The 19,280-nt window shown below is 45.7% G+C and overlaps 1 protein-coding gene across 1 annotated transcript; it reads left to right on the top strand.

The window, feature by feature from the left end:
* Window positions 1-2,816: 2,816 nt before the first annotated feature.
* Window positions 2,817-18,527, top strand: LOC137304683 (uncharacterized). The gene is made up of 9 exons (XM_067973341.1): window positions 2,817-3,062; window positions 8,329-8,736; window positions 9,281-9,763; window positions 11,746-11,856; window positions 11,971-11,992; window positions 12,090-12,124; window positions 12,219-12,405; window positions 15,649-15,683; window positions 15,845-18,527. Exons 1-9 carry the CDS (start codon window positions 3,008-3,010, stop codon window positions 16,108-16,110), a joined length of 1,602 nt encoding a protein of 533 aa, XP_067829442.1. The 5' UTR covers window positions 2,817-3,007; the 3' UTR covers window positions 16,111-18,527.
* Window positions 18,528-19,280: the final 753 nt, after the last annotated feature.

Raw genomic sequence — 19,280 nt, 5'->3', positions numbered from 1 at the left:
ATCGCACAAAATAAAGACCGACCTCGTGAAATTGTTCTTTGTTCACAGGCACATGTGAGGTGATATCATTTGTGTCACAAAAAAAATCACTGCAATATTAATATTTGATTTCAATATCCTGCAGAAATGCCATAACGAACACTGAGCTCTCCCAGGGTGGGGCTCTCCCACCTGGATCCCTCCCCAAAACAGGGAATTCCCTTTTTAAATGGCTGCCATGATACTGACGTTCCAGTGTCTCTTTTATATTTACAAATTGATTATAGACCAGCCAACAAAACTCTCCCTGGACAGTGTTCTCTGCTTCAGACAAATATATCCAAGTACTCTATACTTAGACCACAAAACCCAAAGAGTCAGTGCAACGTTTTGCTTTCTGGCCTCTCCTTCACTGCGTATTCGAGCTTTGATGTGAGTATCTCTTCCCTTGTGACTCTTCCTCAATCCAGAACCCAGCAGTTCACTTGATTGGTGCCCCTGTCACCAGGCTCAATGTCCAACCCTCCACCACTGGCACACTATGGCTTCGGTATGTACCATTTACAGTAACTCCCTCCCTCTACCACCCAGATGGATAAGAGCAGCAATGTCCTGGGAACACCATCATCTCTAAGCTCCCCTCCAAGTCACATACTGTTCCTATTGCCACGTCTCCTTCATTGTTGTTGGGTCAAAATCCTGGAATTCCCGACCTAATAGCTCTGTGCGAGCACCTTCACCACACGGACTGCAGCGGTTCAAGAAGAAGGCCCAGCACCACCTTCTCAAGTGAAGCAAGTGTAAAAGGCTCGGCTATTTACAGCTCGTTGGATGTAGAAGTGGGTGTGAGATTCAGCCGAATGTACAAATGGATTCTGTCTTGGGTATTGCTGCTGGTTAATGATTGCCCCATTTTTATTGTGATCTGCAATAACAGTTTTCAGGTATTTCTATGCTGATGGGACCTTTCTTTGGGTGGGGGAACTGCAACCAATAAACCTCGAGTTAGATTTCTGTTGATCACATTCAGCAGACTTGCTCTTTTTCATTTGTTCCTCTGATTCAAGATTTCTAAGTAAAAAGATGATAAAGAGGAACTGGTTCAAAAACTGAACTGTTCCCAACATGCCCGTCCCACAGAGCTGTGAGCAAACATTGGAATCTGATCTAGAGAAGGAGATAATAGAAAGTGTGACCAAAAGCTTGGTCAATGAAGTGGATTTTCAGGCATAAAGGAAGATGGTTGTGGATGATTTTGGAGGCCAACACCTCATCCCTAGGGGGACATCGCTGCAGGATTTCCTCATGCGTCATCCAATCCCAATTATCTTCAGCTGCTTCATCAATGACCTTTCCTCCTTCATAAGGTCACTGATTTTTTCAGTGTTCAGTTCCATTCGCAATTCCTCAGATAATGAAGCAGTCCATGCCTGCATGCAGCAAGACCTGGACAACATCCAGGCTTGGGCTGATAAGTGGCAAGTAACATTTGCACGCCATATTTGCCAGGCAATGACCATCTTCAAGAGAGAGCCTAACAACCTCCCCTTGACATTCAGTGGTATAACCATCACCAAATCCCACACCGTCAACATCCTTGGGGGGCGTGGGGTCAGCATTGACCAGAAACTCAACTGGATAAGCCACATAAATGATATGGCTACTAGAGCAGGTCAGAGGCTGGGTATTCTGCAGCGAGTGGCTCACCTCCCGACTCCCCAAAGCTTCTCCAACACTTACAAGGCACATGTCAGGAGTGTTATGGAATACTCTCCAGTTGCCTGGATGGGTACAGCTGCAACAACATTCAAGAAGCTCAACACCATCCAGGACAAAGCAGTCCCCTTAATGGGCAGCCCATTCATCTACCACCTGAAACATCCACTCCCTCCACCACCGGCGCACATGGCTGCAGTGAAACAACTCGTCAAGGCTTCTTTGGCAACACTTCCTAAACCCATGACCTCCAGCACCTAGATGGACAAGGGCAGCAGGTACGTGGGAAAACCTTCACCTCCAAGTTCCCATCCAAGTCACAAAGCATTCCGGCTTGGACATACACCAGCAGTTTCTTCAGTGTCCCTGAGTCAAAATACTGGAACTCCAGACCTAAAAGCATTGTGGGAACACCTTCACCACACGGACTGCAGCATTTCAAGAAGAAGTCCCATCACCACCTTTTCAAGGGGCAACTAGGGATGGGCAATAAATGCCGGAATTGTCAGCAACGCCCACATACTGAAGAACGATAAAATAAATTATATTAAACAGTGTGGATACAGCAAATTGAATCCACTTGAAGGTAATGCAAGATACTAGAACAAGGGGTTTGAGCTATCACTGGTGGAATGAAATTTGAACAGAGACATCGGGAAGAATTTCTTCACACAAAGACTGATCAACACTGGGACTGTTGTTGCTGGTAAGGTAATGAGGAGCGGGACCTTCGATTTATCCAAGGTCCAGTTAGATGGCACGATGGGGGAGGAGCTAACACTCTCTCAACGGTATTGATATTGTGATCTTGTGACGCAACATTTAAATTGTCTCCCATGTTAATCCTCTGCAAGCGGGGGGGGGGGGGGGGGGAAGAGTGGGGGGAGCAGTAGGGTGGGGGAGAGTGGGAGAGTGGGTTGGGGGGCGTTGATCTGATGTTACTGTTGACTAAAAGCTCTTGTACTCCAGACTGTTATTATCTACATCATGCTAGGGGGCCGTTAACGTATCTGTTGGGTGTGTTACTCACTATCACTGTGATGCACAGTGGCACACTCATAGTTTGCACTTTGTATTCACCTCTCCAGTCCCTTCTCTGGTTGGAGGGTTGAACAAACAGCCCAATTGCTGTTCCCAGGTCCATTAATTCAACGTCAGGTTACACCTGTCCTCTGAGGTGATCGAACAGGAAGTTGCTTTTCCCTTCCACCACCTCGAAAAGTTACACTTCTCTTTTTCTCTCACAGATCAGAACGCGATGGTGAAACAGCCGCCCAGCTTCTGAAGAGCAAAATCCATTTCGGAATCTGAAATGATGCTCAGTGCTTTGTTTGTGGGTCTGTTCCTTCTGTTCCAATATGCTACAGGTAAGGATTAATACTTTCAGTTAATCTTCAACATATTTCTTGTCTGGAAATTTCAGTGTCGATCTGTATCTCAATGGAGAAATATAAAGATTGAAAGATATCGATTCCCATCGGTGCTGTTCTCCTGCGGGTGTTTAATGTGCTCGTATCACAGTCCTTGCTGTGCCGTTTAAAGGTTTAATCGTGAGTCGTCAGTTTAAACTTGTCACTAAGAGAGTGAGGAGAGAGGTTTGGAGAAATGTCTTTACACAGAGGGTTGTTGGAGTTTGGAATGTTTTCCACAGGGACTGGTTGAGGCCGAGATCATTGCATCTTTTAAGTGAGAATGGGATAAACATTTGAAGCAGAGAAAGATACAGGACTGTGGGGAGAGCGGGGCAATGAGATTGTTCTGGTAAAGAGCCAGCACTGATACAATGGGCTGAAATGCCTCCTTCTCATAGAATGATACAACACAGAAGGAGGCCATTCAGCCCATCGTGTCTGTGCCGGCTCTTTGAAAGAGCTGTCCACTTAGTCCCACTTGCCTGCTTTTTCCTCATAGCGCTGCAAATTTTGTCTTTCTAGTATTCATCCCTTTTGAAAGTTGCTATTGAATCTGTTTCCACCACCCTTTCAGGCAGTGCATTCCAGATCGTAAATTCGCTGTTTAAATTCTTATTTCCTCATCTCCCCTGGTTCTTTTGCCAATTATCTGAAATCTGTGTCCTTTGGTTACCGACCTTCCTGCCAATGGAAACAGTTTCTCTTTATTTACGCTATCAATACCTTTCATAATTTTGACCACTTCTGTTAAATCTCCCCTTAACCTTCTCTGTTCTAAGGAAAACAATCCCAGCTTCTCCAGTCTTTCCACATAACTGAATTCCCTCATCCCTGGTAGCATTCCGGTCTCATCCTCTGTTAGAGGATGGTTTTTATTTATGATGAGATGTTCTATCTAATCCTCAAAATCAATAAGATTCTTGAAATATTGAGCATAAGTGTTCATAGATTTATTAAGCGTGCAGTACATGCAATAATGCTTAACAAACACTTAAAAGTTCATCCAACCACTAGCGATGGTTACAATATTATACCAAAAGTTAAAATACAACTCCATATAAGGAGAATCTATTTAAATTATCTCTTATTGATAACTTTAGGTAATAAGCTGGTTTCCTGACTAATGAGATCTTTTTCCATTGAACTACCGAGTTCAATATAACTCTCTTACTTCATTATCTGACGAAGGAGGAAGCCTCCAAAAGCTTGTGAATTTAAAATAAAATTGCTGGACTATAACTTGGTGTTGTAAAATTGTTTACAATTGTCAACCCCAGTCCATCACCGGCATCTCCACTTCATTATCTTAGCAATAATTTACAAAAAATTGCTATTCCACCAAGTGATACCCTGTAATTTTGAGTCTGTCTTTGGTTCTGTACCATTCAGCACCAGCTAATTTCCTCCTTCTACAGAAACCCCAATTAAAAAGACAATATTTACAAAGATATTTCCGTTTACAGGACTAACTGATGTCCTTGCACCCATTATCAGTTAATACAATCACACCAAAGCTTAGGAACCAGTATTGAATGGCACATCTTTAAATTAATTTCCTTCATTAAGTAGATGATTGCTTCATATTTATTTTTATCATTCTTTGGGATGTGGACGTCACTGGCAATTCCGGCATTTGTTGCCCATCCCTAATTGCCCTCGAGAAGGTGCTGGTGGGCCTCCTTCTGCAGTCCATGTGGTGAACGTGCTCCCACAATGCAGTTCTGTAGGGAATTCCAGGATTTTGACCCAGCAACAATGAAGGAACAGCAATATATGTCCAAGTCGGGACGTTGTGTGAGTTGAAGGTAAACTTGCAGGTGATGGTTTCCCAAGCACCTGCTGCCCTTGTCCATCTCGGTGGCGGAGGTCATGGGTCTGCAGACAGCTTTGGCCTGGATGGTGTCGAGCTTCTTTAGTGTTATTGCAGCTGCTCCCAATCAGGCAAATAGAGCATATTTCATCTCACTCCTGACTTATGACTTATAGATGCTGGAGAGGCTTTGGTGAGTGAGGAGGTGAGCCACTTGTTGCAAAATACCAGCTTCTCTTCTGCTGTAATAGCCACGGCATTTATGTAGCTGGTCCCATCGAGTTTCAGGTCAATGGTGATCCCCCAAATTGTTGATGGTGGGGGACTCAGTGATGGTATCGCTATTGAATGCCAAGTGGAGGTGGTTAGACTCTCTCTTGTTGGAGATGGTCATTGCCTGACACTTATGTGTTGCGAATGTTACTTGTCACTTCTCAGCCCAAGCCTGGATGTTGTCCAGGTCTTGCTGTATGCGGGCACGGACTGCTTCATTATCTGAGGAATTGAGAATGGAGCTGAACACTGAAAACATCAGCAAACAGTCCTATTTCTTACTTCATGATGGAGGGAAAGTCATTGACGAAGCAGCTGAAGATAGTTGGGCTTTGGACCCTGCCCTGAAGACGCCCGGCAGTGATATCCTTGAACTCAGCTTATATACCTCCAACAACCACAACCATCCTTTGTATGATTCTCCCCCGGCTGTGTAATGGGAGATCTCTATCCAGACTCTGTGTAATGGGGGATCTCTATCCAGACTCTGTGTCATGGGGGATCTCTATCCAGACTCTGTGTAATGGGAGATCTCTATCCAGACTCTGTGTAATGGGGGATCTCTATCCAGACTCTGTGTCATGGGGGATCTCTATCCAGACTCTGTGTAATGGGGGATCTCTATCCAGACTCTGTGCAATGGGGGAGGGGTCTTTATCCAGACTTTGTGTAATGGGGTTCTCTATCCAGACTCACTGTAATGGGGGAGTTCTTTATTCAGACTCTGTGTAATATGGAATCTTTACCCAGACTTTGTGTCAGGTGGGGTCTCTATGCAGACTTTGTGTAGTAGAGAGGGTGGGTCAACTTACAGCAGAGAAAGTTCAGGGGGATTTAATAGAGATGTTCAATATTTTGCATGGTTTTGATGGAATAAATAAGGAGAAACTGTTTCCACTGGCAGGAGGGTCGGTGACCAGAGGACACAGATTTAAGATAATTGGCAAAAGAACAAGAGGCGACACGAGGAGCAATCTTTACGCAGCGAGTTATTATAATCTGGATTGTACTGCCTGAAAGAACGGTGGAAGCAGATTCGATTGTGTCTTTCAAAAGGGATTTGGATAATTTTCAGGGCTATGGGGAAAGAGCAGGGGAGTGAGATTAATTGGATAGTTCTTTTAAAGAGCTGGCACAGGAAAGATGTGCTGAATGGCCTCTTTCACTGTCTGAGGTGCCGTCTTTCAGATGAGACGTGAAAGTGAGGCTCCGTCAACCCTCTCAGGTGGATGTAAAAGATCCACTGACACTTTTTCGAAGAAGAGCAGAGGAATTCTCCCTGGTGACCTGGCCAATATTTATCCCTCAACCAGCATAACTGACGGGTTATCTGGTCATTATCACATTGCTGTTTGTGGGATCTTGCTGGGAGTAAATTGGCTGCCTTGTTTCCTACGTTACAACAGTGACTACACTTCAAAAGTCGTTCATTGGCTGTAAAGCACTTTTAGACATCCTCTTTTGTTCCTTTTAAACTTGTCACACTGCAATTACCCCCTCCCACCAGTGGTTGCACTGTAGCACTCGGATTTGTGTTTCCCGGCTCCTCAGTCTGTTCTCCAGAGAAGTTCCTGTGCTCCAACTGACTCTACTTCTCTGCTTCCCAGATTGTTGTAAGTTTTGATATTTAACTAAAAATAGTAATATAAAATCAAGGTATATTGTATATAGAATGTGCAGCACAGATACAGGCCATTCAGCCCAACAGGTCCATGTCTGTGTTTATATGCCACATGAGCCCCCTCCCTCCCTACTTCATCTAACCCCATCAACATATCCTTCTATTCCTTTCTCCCTCACGTGTTTATCTAGCTTCCCCTTAAATGCATTTATGCCTAGTTACCTCAACTACTCCTTGTGGTAGCAAGTTCTAAATTCTAACCACTTCTGGGTAAAGAAACTTCTCCTGAATTGCCTGTTGGATTTCTTAGTGACTATCTTATATTTATGGCCCCTAGCTCTGGTCTCACCCACAAGTGGAAACATCTTCTCTACGTCTACCCTATCAAACCCTTTCATAATTTTATAGACCTCAATCAGGTCATCCCTCAGCCTTCTCTTTTCGAGAGAAAAGAGCCCCAGCCTGTTCAATCTTTCCTGCTAGGTATAACCTCTCAGTTCTGGTATCATCCTAGTAAATCTTTTTTGCACTTTCTCCAGTGCCTCTATATCATTTTTATAATATGGAGACCAGAACTGTTCACAGTATTTCAGGTGTGGCCGAACCAAGGTTGTATGCAATTTTAACATAACTTCTCTGCTTTTCAATTCTATCCCTCTAGAAATGAATCCCAGTGCTTGGTTTGCTTTTTTATGACCTTATTAACCTGTGTCACTACTTTTAGTGATTTGTGTATCTGTACCCTCAGATCCCTCTGCTCCTCTGCCACATTTGGACTCCTACTATCCAAGGAGTTTGTGGCCCTCCTTATTCTTCCTACCAAAATGTACCACCTCACACTTATCTATATTGAAATTCATTTGCCAATTACACGCCAAGGACTGCATTATGACGGTGCACCCTGGTCCAATTATCACCCTCCTTTTAACCCCGCCCCAACTAGAGATTGCACCAGTCTTGAGTCTCCATGTGCAACGTTACAGGAGACTGACCAATAAGTTGAACTCTTTCCTGATCAGCACGATTCCAGGCCCAGGTGCCGGATTACTGTTCCCCGGGTGCCAGCCGCCCTCCAGCACCTCGTGCGAGTGGCCATTCTTCATATACAAGTCTCGACAGTCAGAATCAGCAGGCTGCTGGACCATGGGGGGCATCACAGCCCGATCTAATCCTGACATTAACTGATGTCTGTAATCATCCGCTTCCTGCAGGGTGATCTAGTAGATCTCAAAAAATAATGAAGACGTTGTCAACAAGCGTCAATGAAACAATTTGGAAAATGTAATTTGACACAAAAGTAATTTGTAACACCAAGTGGATTTGCTAATTTAGAGACTGTGGCAAAGAATTTTGTGAAAGGAACAACAATAAACTGGCCTATTACAAGCCATTGTGCAGTTTTAAAAAATACCATTCCTTCATTTACTGTGAGAGGCTTTGTTTCACACTGAGTGTTTAATGACCTTTCCTGTATGGAATGTTATTTATCTCTATCTGATTCTGCCCTTTCCCTGTAGGATCCACTTATCTCTTCTCTCGAGGACCAGGGGATTTCACCACTCTGCAATGCAACGTACCCGCTGGTGCTGGGAATAAAGTAACCTGGTGGAGTACCAGTGATCTCGGAACAGAAATGGGCAAAACAAAATGTAAGAAAAAAGGGATGAAAATTGAATCTTGTGGAAACAACAATCCTCAGAAGAGCAAAAAACAAAATCAGCCAGAGTGTAAAAAACATAAAACAAATGAAGATCGAATGGAGTCTCAGTCACTGACATTCGATGTGAAGACATCAAACTCTATGGTATTTACCTGCACGGCTCAGGATTCCACAGGAAATGGATCATCGGATTGTCTGTCCTTGGTCACACTGACAGGAGATGGATGTGAAAACCACAACTTATTCTTTGTGATAATCCAAAGTGGTACGTGTCCCGGGGCGATATCGGGAGGTATCAAGAGATGTATCAGGGGAAGGTAACTGGGGGAGATATCAGGGAGGTAGCAGGGGTTATCGGGGAGGTATCAGGGGAAGTATCGGGGAGGTAACGGGGTGGTGTCATTTGAGGTATTGGGGAGGTATTGGGGAAGGCATTCGGGAGGTATCAGGGAGGTAACAGGGGAGCTATCAGGAGAGGTATCAGGGAGGTATTGGGGAAGGTATCAGGGGAGGTACAGGGAAGGTATCAGGGGAGGTACAGGGGAGGTAACAGGGGAGCTATCAGGAGAGGTATCAGGGAGGTATCGGGGAAGGTATCAGGGGAGGTAACAGGGGAGGTATTGGGGAGTAGCCAGCACGGATTTCAAGAGGAACATGCTTGACCAAGCTTTGAGGAGCTATCAGACATGGTGAAGTGTAGTGGATGTGGTGTACATGGACTTTAGGAAATCTTTTGACAAAGTACCACACTGGAGATTATTAGGGGAGATTATTATATTAACAAATATTTTTTTCAATGTTGTTTATAGATTCAGATGAAATATTTCCCACCAAAGAAAACTCTATGTTGATGACAGTGTCAGAAGGAGAGAGTGTGACTTTACCCTGTCAGTTTGAGAATAGAAAAAGCCTGCCCTTCACTCTGTTTTGGATCACATCTGGAAACATCAGCAAGTGTCTGCATTCTGTTCACATTGAGGATTATAATTCACATTCTAACACACACTGCTGTGTGGATAGAAAATCGGAACAACGAATTTCCAACCAAAACTCACACAATCCTACTGATAGAAGCCAGTCTCACAACCTTACTATACACTCAGCTCACAGGGTAGACATAGGGAGGTATCTCTGTGTTGTACATGTTCAGGATTCAGGGAAACCTGTCTGGAAGATTGCAGCAAACGTCTCCCTTGCTGTGACAGGGCCGAGTGCAGAATCTTCAGACACCTCCACCTCAACATCTGGAATATCCTCAGTGAACAGCAGCATAACCCCTGCAAATACTGAAAGTAAGTGATACAATCTAAAATATGTGACTCATTTAATATAAATAATTCAAGCTGAGAGAAACCAGTTTGTACCCATTATAAGTTGGTTCCATTTCTTTCCTTCGTTATTGTGCTATTCCAGATTCTAACCGGTAAAGTTTGTTCTTCGTCCCAGGTAACCTGGAGGAGAGAGGGGGAGGAAGGGGAGTGAGGGGGAATGGGGAGAGTGAGAGAGGTTGCTGTGGGGAGAAGGGGGAGGGGGAGAGGGGCAGGTGGCCCTATTAATGAGGACGCTGAGGTGGAAATTCACGATGGTGTAAGGGAAAGTTCGTCACTAATTGTCTGCCCCCAGCCTGTCTCTAAACAGTGTTTTTAAAAGCAGAAAACAGTGTGACTACATTGAAATTAGAAGTTTATATTTTGCTGTTGGAAATGTTGAACAATGCATGGGGCCATTGAGTAACATAAAAGGACATCACTGGTAAATTCACCAGTGGGCAGCCATGCTCAAACATGGGGCAGGGGTCAGGGAATGGGCCCAAATCAATTGCATCTACTTTAAGCAGAGCTCACTGTCGGGGGAGAGGGGCAGGGTCAGTGAATTCCCCCTGATGTGTTATTGTGGACCCCACCATTCCCTGCCTTCCATTGATACACTGCTTCAGGACAGATTTGAAGTCAATGGAAATAAAAATGGGGATTGATGTAAAACGGGCTGACGATTCGTTATCACCTGTTTTACACCATCTCACAAAATAAAGACCGACCTCGTGAAATTGTTCTTTGTTCACAGGCACATAGTGAGGTGATATCATTTGTGTCACAAAATAAATCACTGCAATATTAATATTGGATTTCAATATCCTGCAGAAATGCCATAACTAACACTGAGCTCTCCCAGGGTGGGGCTCTCCCACCTGGATCCCTCTCTGTCACCAGGCTCAATGTCCAATCCACCACTGGCACACTATGGCTTCAGTATGTACCATCTACAGCAACTCCCTCCCTCGACCATCAAGAAGGATAAGAGCAGCAATGTCCTGGGAACATGATCATCTCTAAGCTCCCCTCCAAGTCACATACTGTTCCTATTGCCACTTATCCTTCATTGTCATTGGGTCAAATTCCTGGAATTCCCGACATAACAGAACTGTGGGAGCACCTTCACCACACGGACTGCACTGTTCAAGAAAAAGGCCCGGCACCACCAGTATCCAGGGGGACATCGCTGCAGGAGTTCCTCATGGCAGCGTCCGAGTCCTAACTCTCTTCAGCTGTTTCATCAATGACCCTCCCTCCATCATAAGGTCAGAAATGGGGCTGCTCGGTGATGTTTTCAGTGTTTAGCTCCATTCAAAATTCCACAGATAATGAAGCAGTTCATGCCCGCATGCTGCAAGACCTGGACAACATCCAGACTTGGGCTGATAAGTGGCAAGTAACATTTGCACCACACAAGTGCCAGACAATGACCATCTCCAAGAGGGAGCCCAGCAATCTCCATTTGATAGCATTAGCATCACCTTGGTTAGAGTTAAGAAACAATGGAGAAGGAGACATTGCTGGATCTAGTTCTGGGAATCGTGTCTGGAAGATAGCAGCAAATGTCTCCCTTACTGTGACAGAGCCGAGTGCAGAATCTTCAGACACCTCCACCTCAACATCTAGAATTCTAAGAGAGAATGACGCTGGAGAACATCATCAAACATCTGCAGTGACCAGCAGCATAACCCCTACAAATACTGAAAATAAGTGATACAATCTAAAATATAATGTGATCATTTAAGTAGTAATAATTCAAGCTGAGAGATTCTAGATCAGTTGTACAGTTTGTACCCATTATAAATTGGTTTGATTTTCTTCTTTTGCCATTGTACTATTCCAGATTCTAACCTGAAACCTATTCTAACCTTTGTTCTTCAGCCCAGGTAACCAGTGTAATCAGCTGTCCCACAAAACACGGGATTGCACAGACTGAACATAATGTTGCTTCTCCTCTGCAGATCCTTACACTGGTGCCACTGACAAATTTGTGTATGTCGTGTGCGCGGTTGTGCTCATTTGCATAGTTGGGGTAATTTGCATCATCAGAAGGAACAGACAATCTGTGAAAGGTAAGCGAGAGCTTTAAAATGTTCAATTTAAAACCAGAAAATTGTATTTAAATGCAGACTCATTACAATGATGTTTAAATTTATCTTTCCGATCTTATCCCATGAATTGTGAAGGGCTCTCAGCACCAGGACCGAGGTAGGGATGTGATTCACTCAGTTTTCGTGCAGACTTTCTGTATAGTTTTGCTCATTTAATGAAACATTTCATTGTTGCATTTCTCCAATAACTGTAGGGGCGGCGATGTGCAGCTGATGCAGGAAGCTGAATGTAAGTATCCAGAATTACTGCCCAGATCTTCCGAGTGTGTCCCTTTGTAACTTGAAACTAAAAGCACACTTCGTGTTCCCATCCTTCTGTCCAGGTTTCCCGCCTGCTGTGGTGCCCATAAGGGACCAGAGAGATGACAGCGAGCTTGTAGCGTACGCGGTGACGAGAGTTCAAACACCAACTGGCCAGACAAGGCCAGGTGAAGGATCGGAGAGCACTGGCCGAAACTCTGTGTCCACAGAGCACGTGTACTGTGTGATCAAAGAGCCAATGGTCAAAGGGTAAGAAGAGCTGACAGCTGTTACCCCAGCAATGTTCAACACTGACAATGTTTATTTTGGGAGGGAGGGTTCGAAGATTGTTAATGTAATGAAGGTGAGGGGAGTCCGTGCTGGTAAATGAGTTACTTTTCCATTTTGGCCACCCAGTATCATTTCGAGCACTCCAGGTCAGGGACTGCACAGATTGGACATAGTGTAAAGCTCCCTGAGGACTGTCCTAACAATGCTCCTCAACTCCAAACTCAGGAGGGAGCAAGGACATCTCCACTTCTCACACCTCATGGGCTGTTTGAATGAAATTGCCAATTAGAATCATAGAATCATCGAAAATTTATGGCACAGAAGGAGGCCATTCGGCCCATCGTGTCCACGCCGGCTGACAAACGAGCCACCCAGCCTAATCCCACTTTCCCGCATTTGGTCCGTAGCCCTGCGGGTCACGGCTCTTCAGGTGCACATCCAGGTATTTTTTAAATGAGTTGAGGGTTTCTGCCTCTACCACCCTTTCGGGCATTGAGTTCCAGACCCCCACCACCCCCTGGGTGAAAAAAAATTTCCTAATTTCCGCTCTAATCCTTCTACCAATCACTTTAAATCTATGCCCCCTGGTTATTGACCCCTCCACTAAGGGAAATAGGTCCTTCCTATCCTGTCGATCGAGGCCCCTCATAATTTTGTACACCTCAATTAAATCACCCCTCAGCCTCCTCTGTTCCAAGGAAAACAACCCCAGCCTATCCAATCTGTCATCATAGCTAAAATTCTCCAGTTCTGGCAACATCCTCGTAAATCTCCTCTGCACCCTCTCAAGTGCAGTTACATCCTTCCTGTAATGTGGTGACCAGAACTTTGCGCAGTACTCAAGCTGTGGCCTAACTAGTGTTTTATACAGTTCGAGCATAACATCCCTGCTTTTATATTCTATGCCTTGGCTAATAAAGGAAAGCATTCCATATGCCGCCTTAATCACCTTATCTACGTGTCCTGCTACTTCAGGGATCTGTGGACATGCACTCCAAGGTCCTTCATTTCCTCTGCACCTCTCAGTATCCTCCCATTTATTGTGTATTCTTTTGCCTTTTTTGCTCTCTCCAAATGCATTACCTCACACTTCTCTGGATTGAACTCCATTTGCCACTTTTCTGCCCATCTGACCAGTCCGTTGATATCTTGCTGCAGTCTACAGCTTTCCTCCTCACTATCAACCACACGGCCTATCTTGTGTCATCCACAAATGTCTTAATCATGCCCCTACGTTTAAGTCTAAATTGTTAATGCATAGCACAAAAAGCAAAGGAACTAGTACCGAGCCCTGCGGCACCCCACTGGAAACAGCCTACCAGTCGCAAAAACACCCGTCGACCATTACCCTTTGCTTTCTGCCACTGAGCCAATTTTGGATCCAATTTGCCACATTCCCTTGGATCCCATGGGCCTTTACATTTTTGACCAATCTGCCGTGTGGGACCTTGTCAAAAGCCTTGCTAAAATCCATGTAGACTACATCAATTGCGCTACCCTCATTGATCCTCCTTGTCACCTCCTCGAAAAATTCAATCAAGTTAGTCAGACACGACCTCCACTTAACAAATCCGTGCTGACTGTCCTTGATTAATCCGTGCCTTTCTAAGTGACAGTTTATCCTGTCCCTCAGAATTGATTCCAATAATTGCCCCACCACCGAGGTTAGGCTGACTGGCCTGTAATTACTCAGTCTATCCTTCGCTCCCTTTTTAAACAACGGTACAACATTAGCAGTCCTCCAATCCTCCGGCACTAAGCCTGTATCCAGTGAAGTTTGGAAAATGATTGTAAACATTGAGGGATAATTTTGTACTGTGGGCCCACATGAGCTACAAACTGAATCAAGATGACCAAACCCATTTCATCAAGGACCCTTAAGAGAGAGAGAGACAGACAGGAAGAGAGAGACAGACAGGAAGCGAGAGAGACAGACAGGAAGAGAGAGAGACAGACAGGAAGAGAGAGACAGACAGGAAGAGAGACTTGGACAGAGAGACAGAGTGAGAGGGAGTGACAGAGCGAGAGGGAGAGATGGAGAGAGACACAGAGAGAGGAGACAGACAAAGAGAAAGAGAGAGACGCAAAGAGGCAGACACAGAAACAGATACAGAGACAGACAAAGAGATAGAGTCAGAGAGAGCGAGACAGCGAGAGATAGAAAGAGGACCTTTATTCTCAGTAGTCTGGACTTGCTTTGAGAAGAAGATATGAAAGGACGGTCTAATCTATTGCATCACCCAGTCCAAAGCATTTCCAGTTTTTGCATCTAATCTCACGACCAAACAGTCCCAAGCCAGGTACAGAATGGCCAGAGGCCATGTAAAGCACTCTGCCCTCTGCCCTGATAGTGCTCCTTTATCCCAACATCAGAATATCTCCTTTCCTTGTGATTGAAGGAACTTATTTGTTCAAAAAACTTTTCTCATATCAATATTTTAGCTTGTCTGAATAAAACGATCAATTCAGTCCTAAATTGTCCCGAATTATGGGCAGTTTTAGGCAAGGAACTGGATTGGTACTGTGGCAACTCATTGCAGAGAGGATTGTTCACAGAGACAGAGAGAGAGACAGAGAGAGAGAGATAGCGAGAGGGAGAGAGACGGAGAGAGAGAGTCAGAGAGAGGGACAGACAGAGTGAAAGAGACTGACGGGGAGAGAGACAGAGCAAGAGACAGACAGAAAGAGACAGACAGAGAGACAGACAGATGGAGACAGACAGACAGAGAGAAACACAGACACATAGAGAGAGACAGAGACAAACAGAGAGAGAGAGACAGAGAGGCAGAGATAGACAGACAGAAAATGAGAGAGTGAGAGAGAGGGACTGAGTGAGAGAGAGACTTAGTGGGAGACAGACAGACAGAGAGATCAACAGAGACAGAGAGAGAGAGGGAGAGCGACAGAGGTAGGCAGAGTGAGGGAGATAGGCAGACAGAAAGAGAGAGAGACAGGGAGATGGACAGAGAGAGACAGAGAGGGAGACAGACAGACAGAAAGAGAGAGCATCAGAGACTGAGACAGAGAGACAGAGACAGAGATAACGACAGACAGGCAGAGAGAGAGAGACAGAAAAAGAGAGGGAGAGTTTCTGTCTGGGCTGGACACAAGTCCAGACCCTGGGGAGTAAGTAATCTAATCCAGTCCCCACTTACAGCTGTTTAATATCGATTGAATCTTATGTTTCTCATTCCTCACATGTTTAATTTTCTGTTTTCCTAGTGATGGAGGCGAAACTGAAATCCAGGGAGTGAAATGTAAGTAGTTGCAATCTTTCAGTATAATCCTCTCAGCCAATACTGTGCCTGTTATAAAGCTCCTGGACCTTAATCTCATGTAACGAGTCAATCCCCTTTCATTATTTCTCCCCGACTGCAAGTGAAACCCATCAAACGTGATCTCCTCTCTTAATATCTAGGCAGAGACCACACGGACCATGGACATCAGATTGAAACCTCGTCAGCAATTGAACTCAAACCAGACGGCCAATCTCAGCCCAAAGAGGACAGTAAGGAGGAGCCCGTTGCTTCGTCCAATGAACACACTTATTCTCTGATAGGCTGCCCGGGGTCAGTGATCCCTGGGGACAGGGTGACAGAGTCCCACCCGGTGGAAGAGGATCAGAAACCTTACCCGTTAAAAATGGAAGAAAATCCTATTTATGCTCAAACAGTGGATCCCTGAGCGTAATCGAGTAAAGGGGAAAGGGGAACGGTTAACTTTTATTAAACTCTTGTGGCACAAGATTAAAACAATATATACTTTATGCTCATCACGGTTAGCACCAGGGATTGAACACGTTCCCACTGCAGACCCCCGGGGGGGAAATCAGACCTGGTTGCACCCGTTTTGCGGGTGAATAATGGGTGCAAAACAGGTCCAATTTAGGGGGCCAAACCCTCCATTCCCGAATAGCGTCAGAAACACATCTGACGCCATTTTGGTTCGGTCGCTGTAGAGGCGTCCATGGCTGCTGCCTGAAATGGGGGTTAGGCCCCCTGAATATTCCAATAAGAGGCCTACAGCTTGTTTTTGGACCCAAACCATAGAATGGTTTGCCCTCAATGCTGCAGGCTTCAGGCCTGCTGAATTCAGGATTACCAGATCTCCATGCGGCCTAACCAGGGCTCCTTGTAGGGACCGCTGGAGGCCGCCAGCAAAACGGTAAGTTTAGAATAAAATCCTTACCTGAATGTGAATCAGGAGGAAGCATGAACACTCCTCCCGACCCCACATTAATATCGCGAGCCTCTACCAGTCACCGCTCGTCCCCTCCCCATTGCCTCACCAACCCCCTACCCCCGCAATCACCTTAGGTCCCAGTCGGCCAATCTTGCTCCCTCCCTGACGATCAGTGAGCTATCTCTGTGGCTGTGACTGGGTCCCGCAGCTCTCTGGTAATAAAGAAGTGAGGCCAGCGGACCGATTTGCTGTGGCCGTGATCATTAGGCGTGTGTGGTGTGCGCTGCACCCGGATCTCACCCCAACTCGGGTGTGATCCAATTCTAGGCCCAAGTGCCAGCGTTCCGAAGTCCCAGGTCAGGTACAGCACAGGTTTGGCACAGAGCCAATTTCTTTCACTCAGCATCAACAAGGTGGATTGACCCCAAACACAGAGCAGGGCCCCAGTGTGAGCCTTTGCTTTTCCTGTACCACCTGACCTTGTGACCTCTCTGAGTGCCAGTCTGTGCTACAGTGAGGGCAGTTTTAGCATGATACCGTCTCACCTCTGGTACCTGGGCTTGAAACCAGTCCAGAATGTCTGGATGACAGTCTCATCTCTCCACTGCCTGCAGCATAGCGACTTGCAATGAGTTTGGCCAGGCCCAGCCCAGCCCAGTTCTCACACACGGCCTCACAGTGCACAAGCTCAGCACCCCACTGAATTCCCAGTGTGAGTCGGGATGGTGTGGAGTAACGGGAGGGGGAGAGGCTGATTGTAATGATGGCTGGTGTGGGAAACAAAAAATCACATTGGTGTTGTAGGGGGATCTTTTCAGAAGCTGGGATCAAGGTGTGTTGTTGGAGCAGAATACAGGGATCTGTGCTGAATGTGGGAGCGTGTAGAGATGACTTTATGGATTCACGCTCCCTCTGTGGAACCTCACACGTATCGGGAATTTGGGAGCAGAGTTTCGCTCGCTCCACACGGCAATCCAGAGATTTGAGCACATAATCTAGGCTGACACTCCCAGTGCAGTAGTGAGGGGGAGCTGCACCGCCTGAGGTGCTGTCTTTTGGACGAGACGTCAAAGCGAGGCCCCGTCTGCCCTCTCAGGTAGATGTAAAAGATCCCATGGCACTAATCGAAGAAGAGCAGGGGACCTCTCCCTGGTGCCCTGACCAATATTTATCCCTCAGCCAACAGCTGAAAGCAGATTATCTGATGATTATCACATTGATGTTTGTGGGATCTTGCTGTGTGCAAATTGGCTGTTGCTTTTCCTACATTACAACAGTGACTACACTTCAAAAGTATTTCATTGGCTGTAAAGTGCTTTGTGATGTTCTGAGGTTGTGAAAGGCGCTACACAAATGCAAGTCTTTCTTCTTTCAATCCATCCATTAATTTTTAGGGAAGGAAAACCACACAGAGCAAAGATGTGGAACCGACCCCCTGAAATGCAAATGTGTTTCCACAGATTGTAACATTGAAGCCCCTTGAAGCACAGGATTGTGTGCGGATAAATCTTCTCAAAGTGTTCTGCAAACGATATTAAACTTCCGGCAGCAGCTCTTTGGCTTTTGGTCGGAAGTTTTGTGGCGATCGACACAAACACGGCGACAGACTCAATGAGAGTTTCCACTCTCACCGACTCAGGATGTGGGAGATGGGAACCAGCAGTTGAAGAATGTAACAGCTCAACGCTCGGGACTGAAATCAGTCTTCGTCAGTTTTAATTTTGACGGAAAGGTAACTGTGGCGCGGTGTGAAACAGGCGGTCGATTCAATATGAGTTTTGCGCTACTGGCGAAGACCAATTTCACCCCCTTGGACTCTGTTCAGATAGAACAACGCATTGCTGGTGTGTGATAAGCAAAATGCAGCTTTATTGCGATTAGAAGTCATTCAATAAACAATGTTTGAAAAATATAACAAATGATGAGCAGTGTTATTTGTCGAGCAGGAATTTTATGCCAAACTAATTCGATGAATGAACTGATCTCAGCGGGGACTCTACAATCAGCCTCAGTACCCCAGGATTGGGGAAGAAAAAGTTCGGCCAGGGATCCCAGCACTGATTGGTGCCCTAGGGATCCTGTAACAAATGTGTGGCTATTGGATGAGAACAAGATCAGGCCCCCAGTTGTGATGGTCTCAAGATCAGACAGCGGGCAAAGAGTCACAGCCGACACTCACACATGAAGAATTGTCATTTGGCTCGAGTTCCCAGTGCTCGTGGCGTCATCCCACGGGGGAGGTGGGGGCGGGTGGAGGCAATGGGGAGAGTGAGGAGGGAGGGAGGGGGAGAGGGACAAGTGGCCCTATTAATGAGGACACTGAGGTGGAAATTCACGATGGTGTAAGGGAAAGTTCGTCACTAATTGTCTGCCCCCAGCCTGTCTCTAAACAGTGTTTTTCAAAGCAGAAAACAGTGTAACTACATTGAAATTAGAAGTTTATATTTTGATGTTGGAAATGTTGAACAATGCATGGGGCCATTGAGTAACATAAAAGGACTTCACTGGTAAATTCACCAGTGGGCAGCCATGCTCAAACATGGGGCAGGGGTCAGGGAATGGGCCCAACTCAATTGCGTCTCCTTTAAGCAGAGCTCACTGCCGGGGGAGAGGGGCAGGGTCAGTGAATTCCCCCTGATGTGTTATTGTGGACCCCACCATTCCCTGCCTTC

Source organism: Heptranchias perlo, chromosome 38 (assembly GCF_035084215.1).
Source record: "Heptranchias perlo isolate sHepPer1 chromosome 38, sHepPer1.hap1, whole genome shotgun sequence".
NCBI lineage: Eukaryota > Metazoa > Chordata > Chondrichthyes > Hexanchiformes > Hexanchidae > Heptranchias > Heptranchias perlo.
This window is presented reverse-complemented; position numbering and strand designations above follow the sequence as displayed.

What these genes read in the sequence shown, in the direction of transcription:
- LOC137304683 (XM_067973341.1), top strand. Translation starts at nt 3,008, where the DNA reads ATGATGCTCAGTGCTTTGTTTGTGGGTCTGTTCCTTCTGTTCCAATAT. An exon ending in AACCCCTGCAAATACTGAAA is followed by an intron (nt 9,764 to 11,745) that starts GTAAGTGATACA and finishes TCTCCTCTGCAG; the next exon opens with ATCCTTACACTGGTGCCACT. An exon ending in AAAGAGCCAATGGTCAAAGG is followed by an intron (nt 12,406 to 15,648) that starts GTAAGAAGAGCT and finishes CTGTTTTCCTAG; the next exon opens with TGATGGAGGCGAAACTGAAA.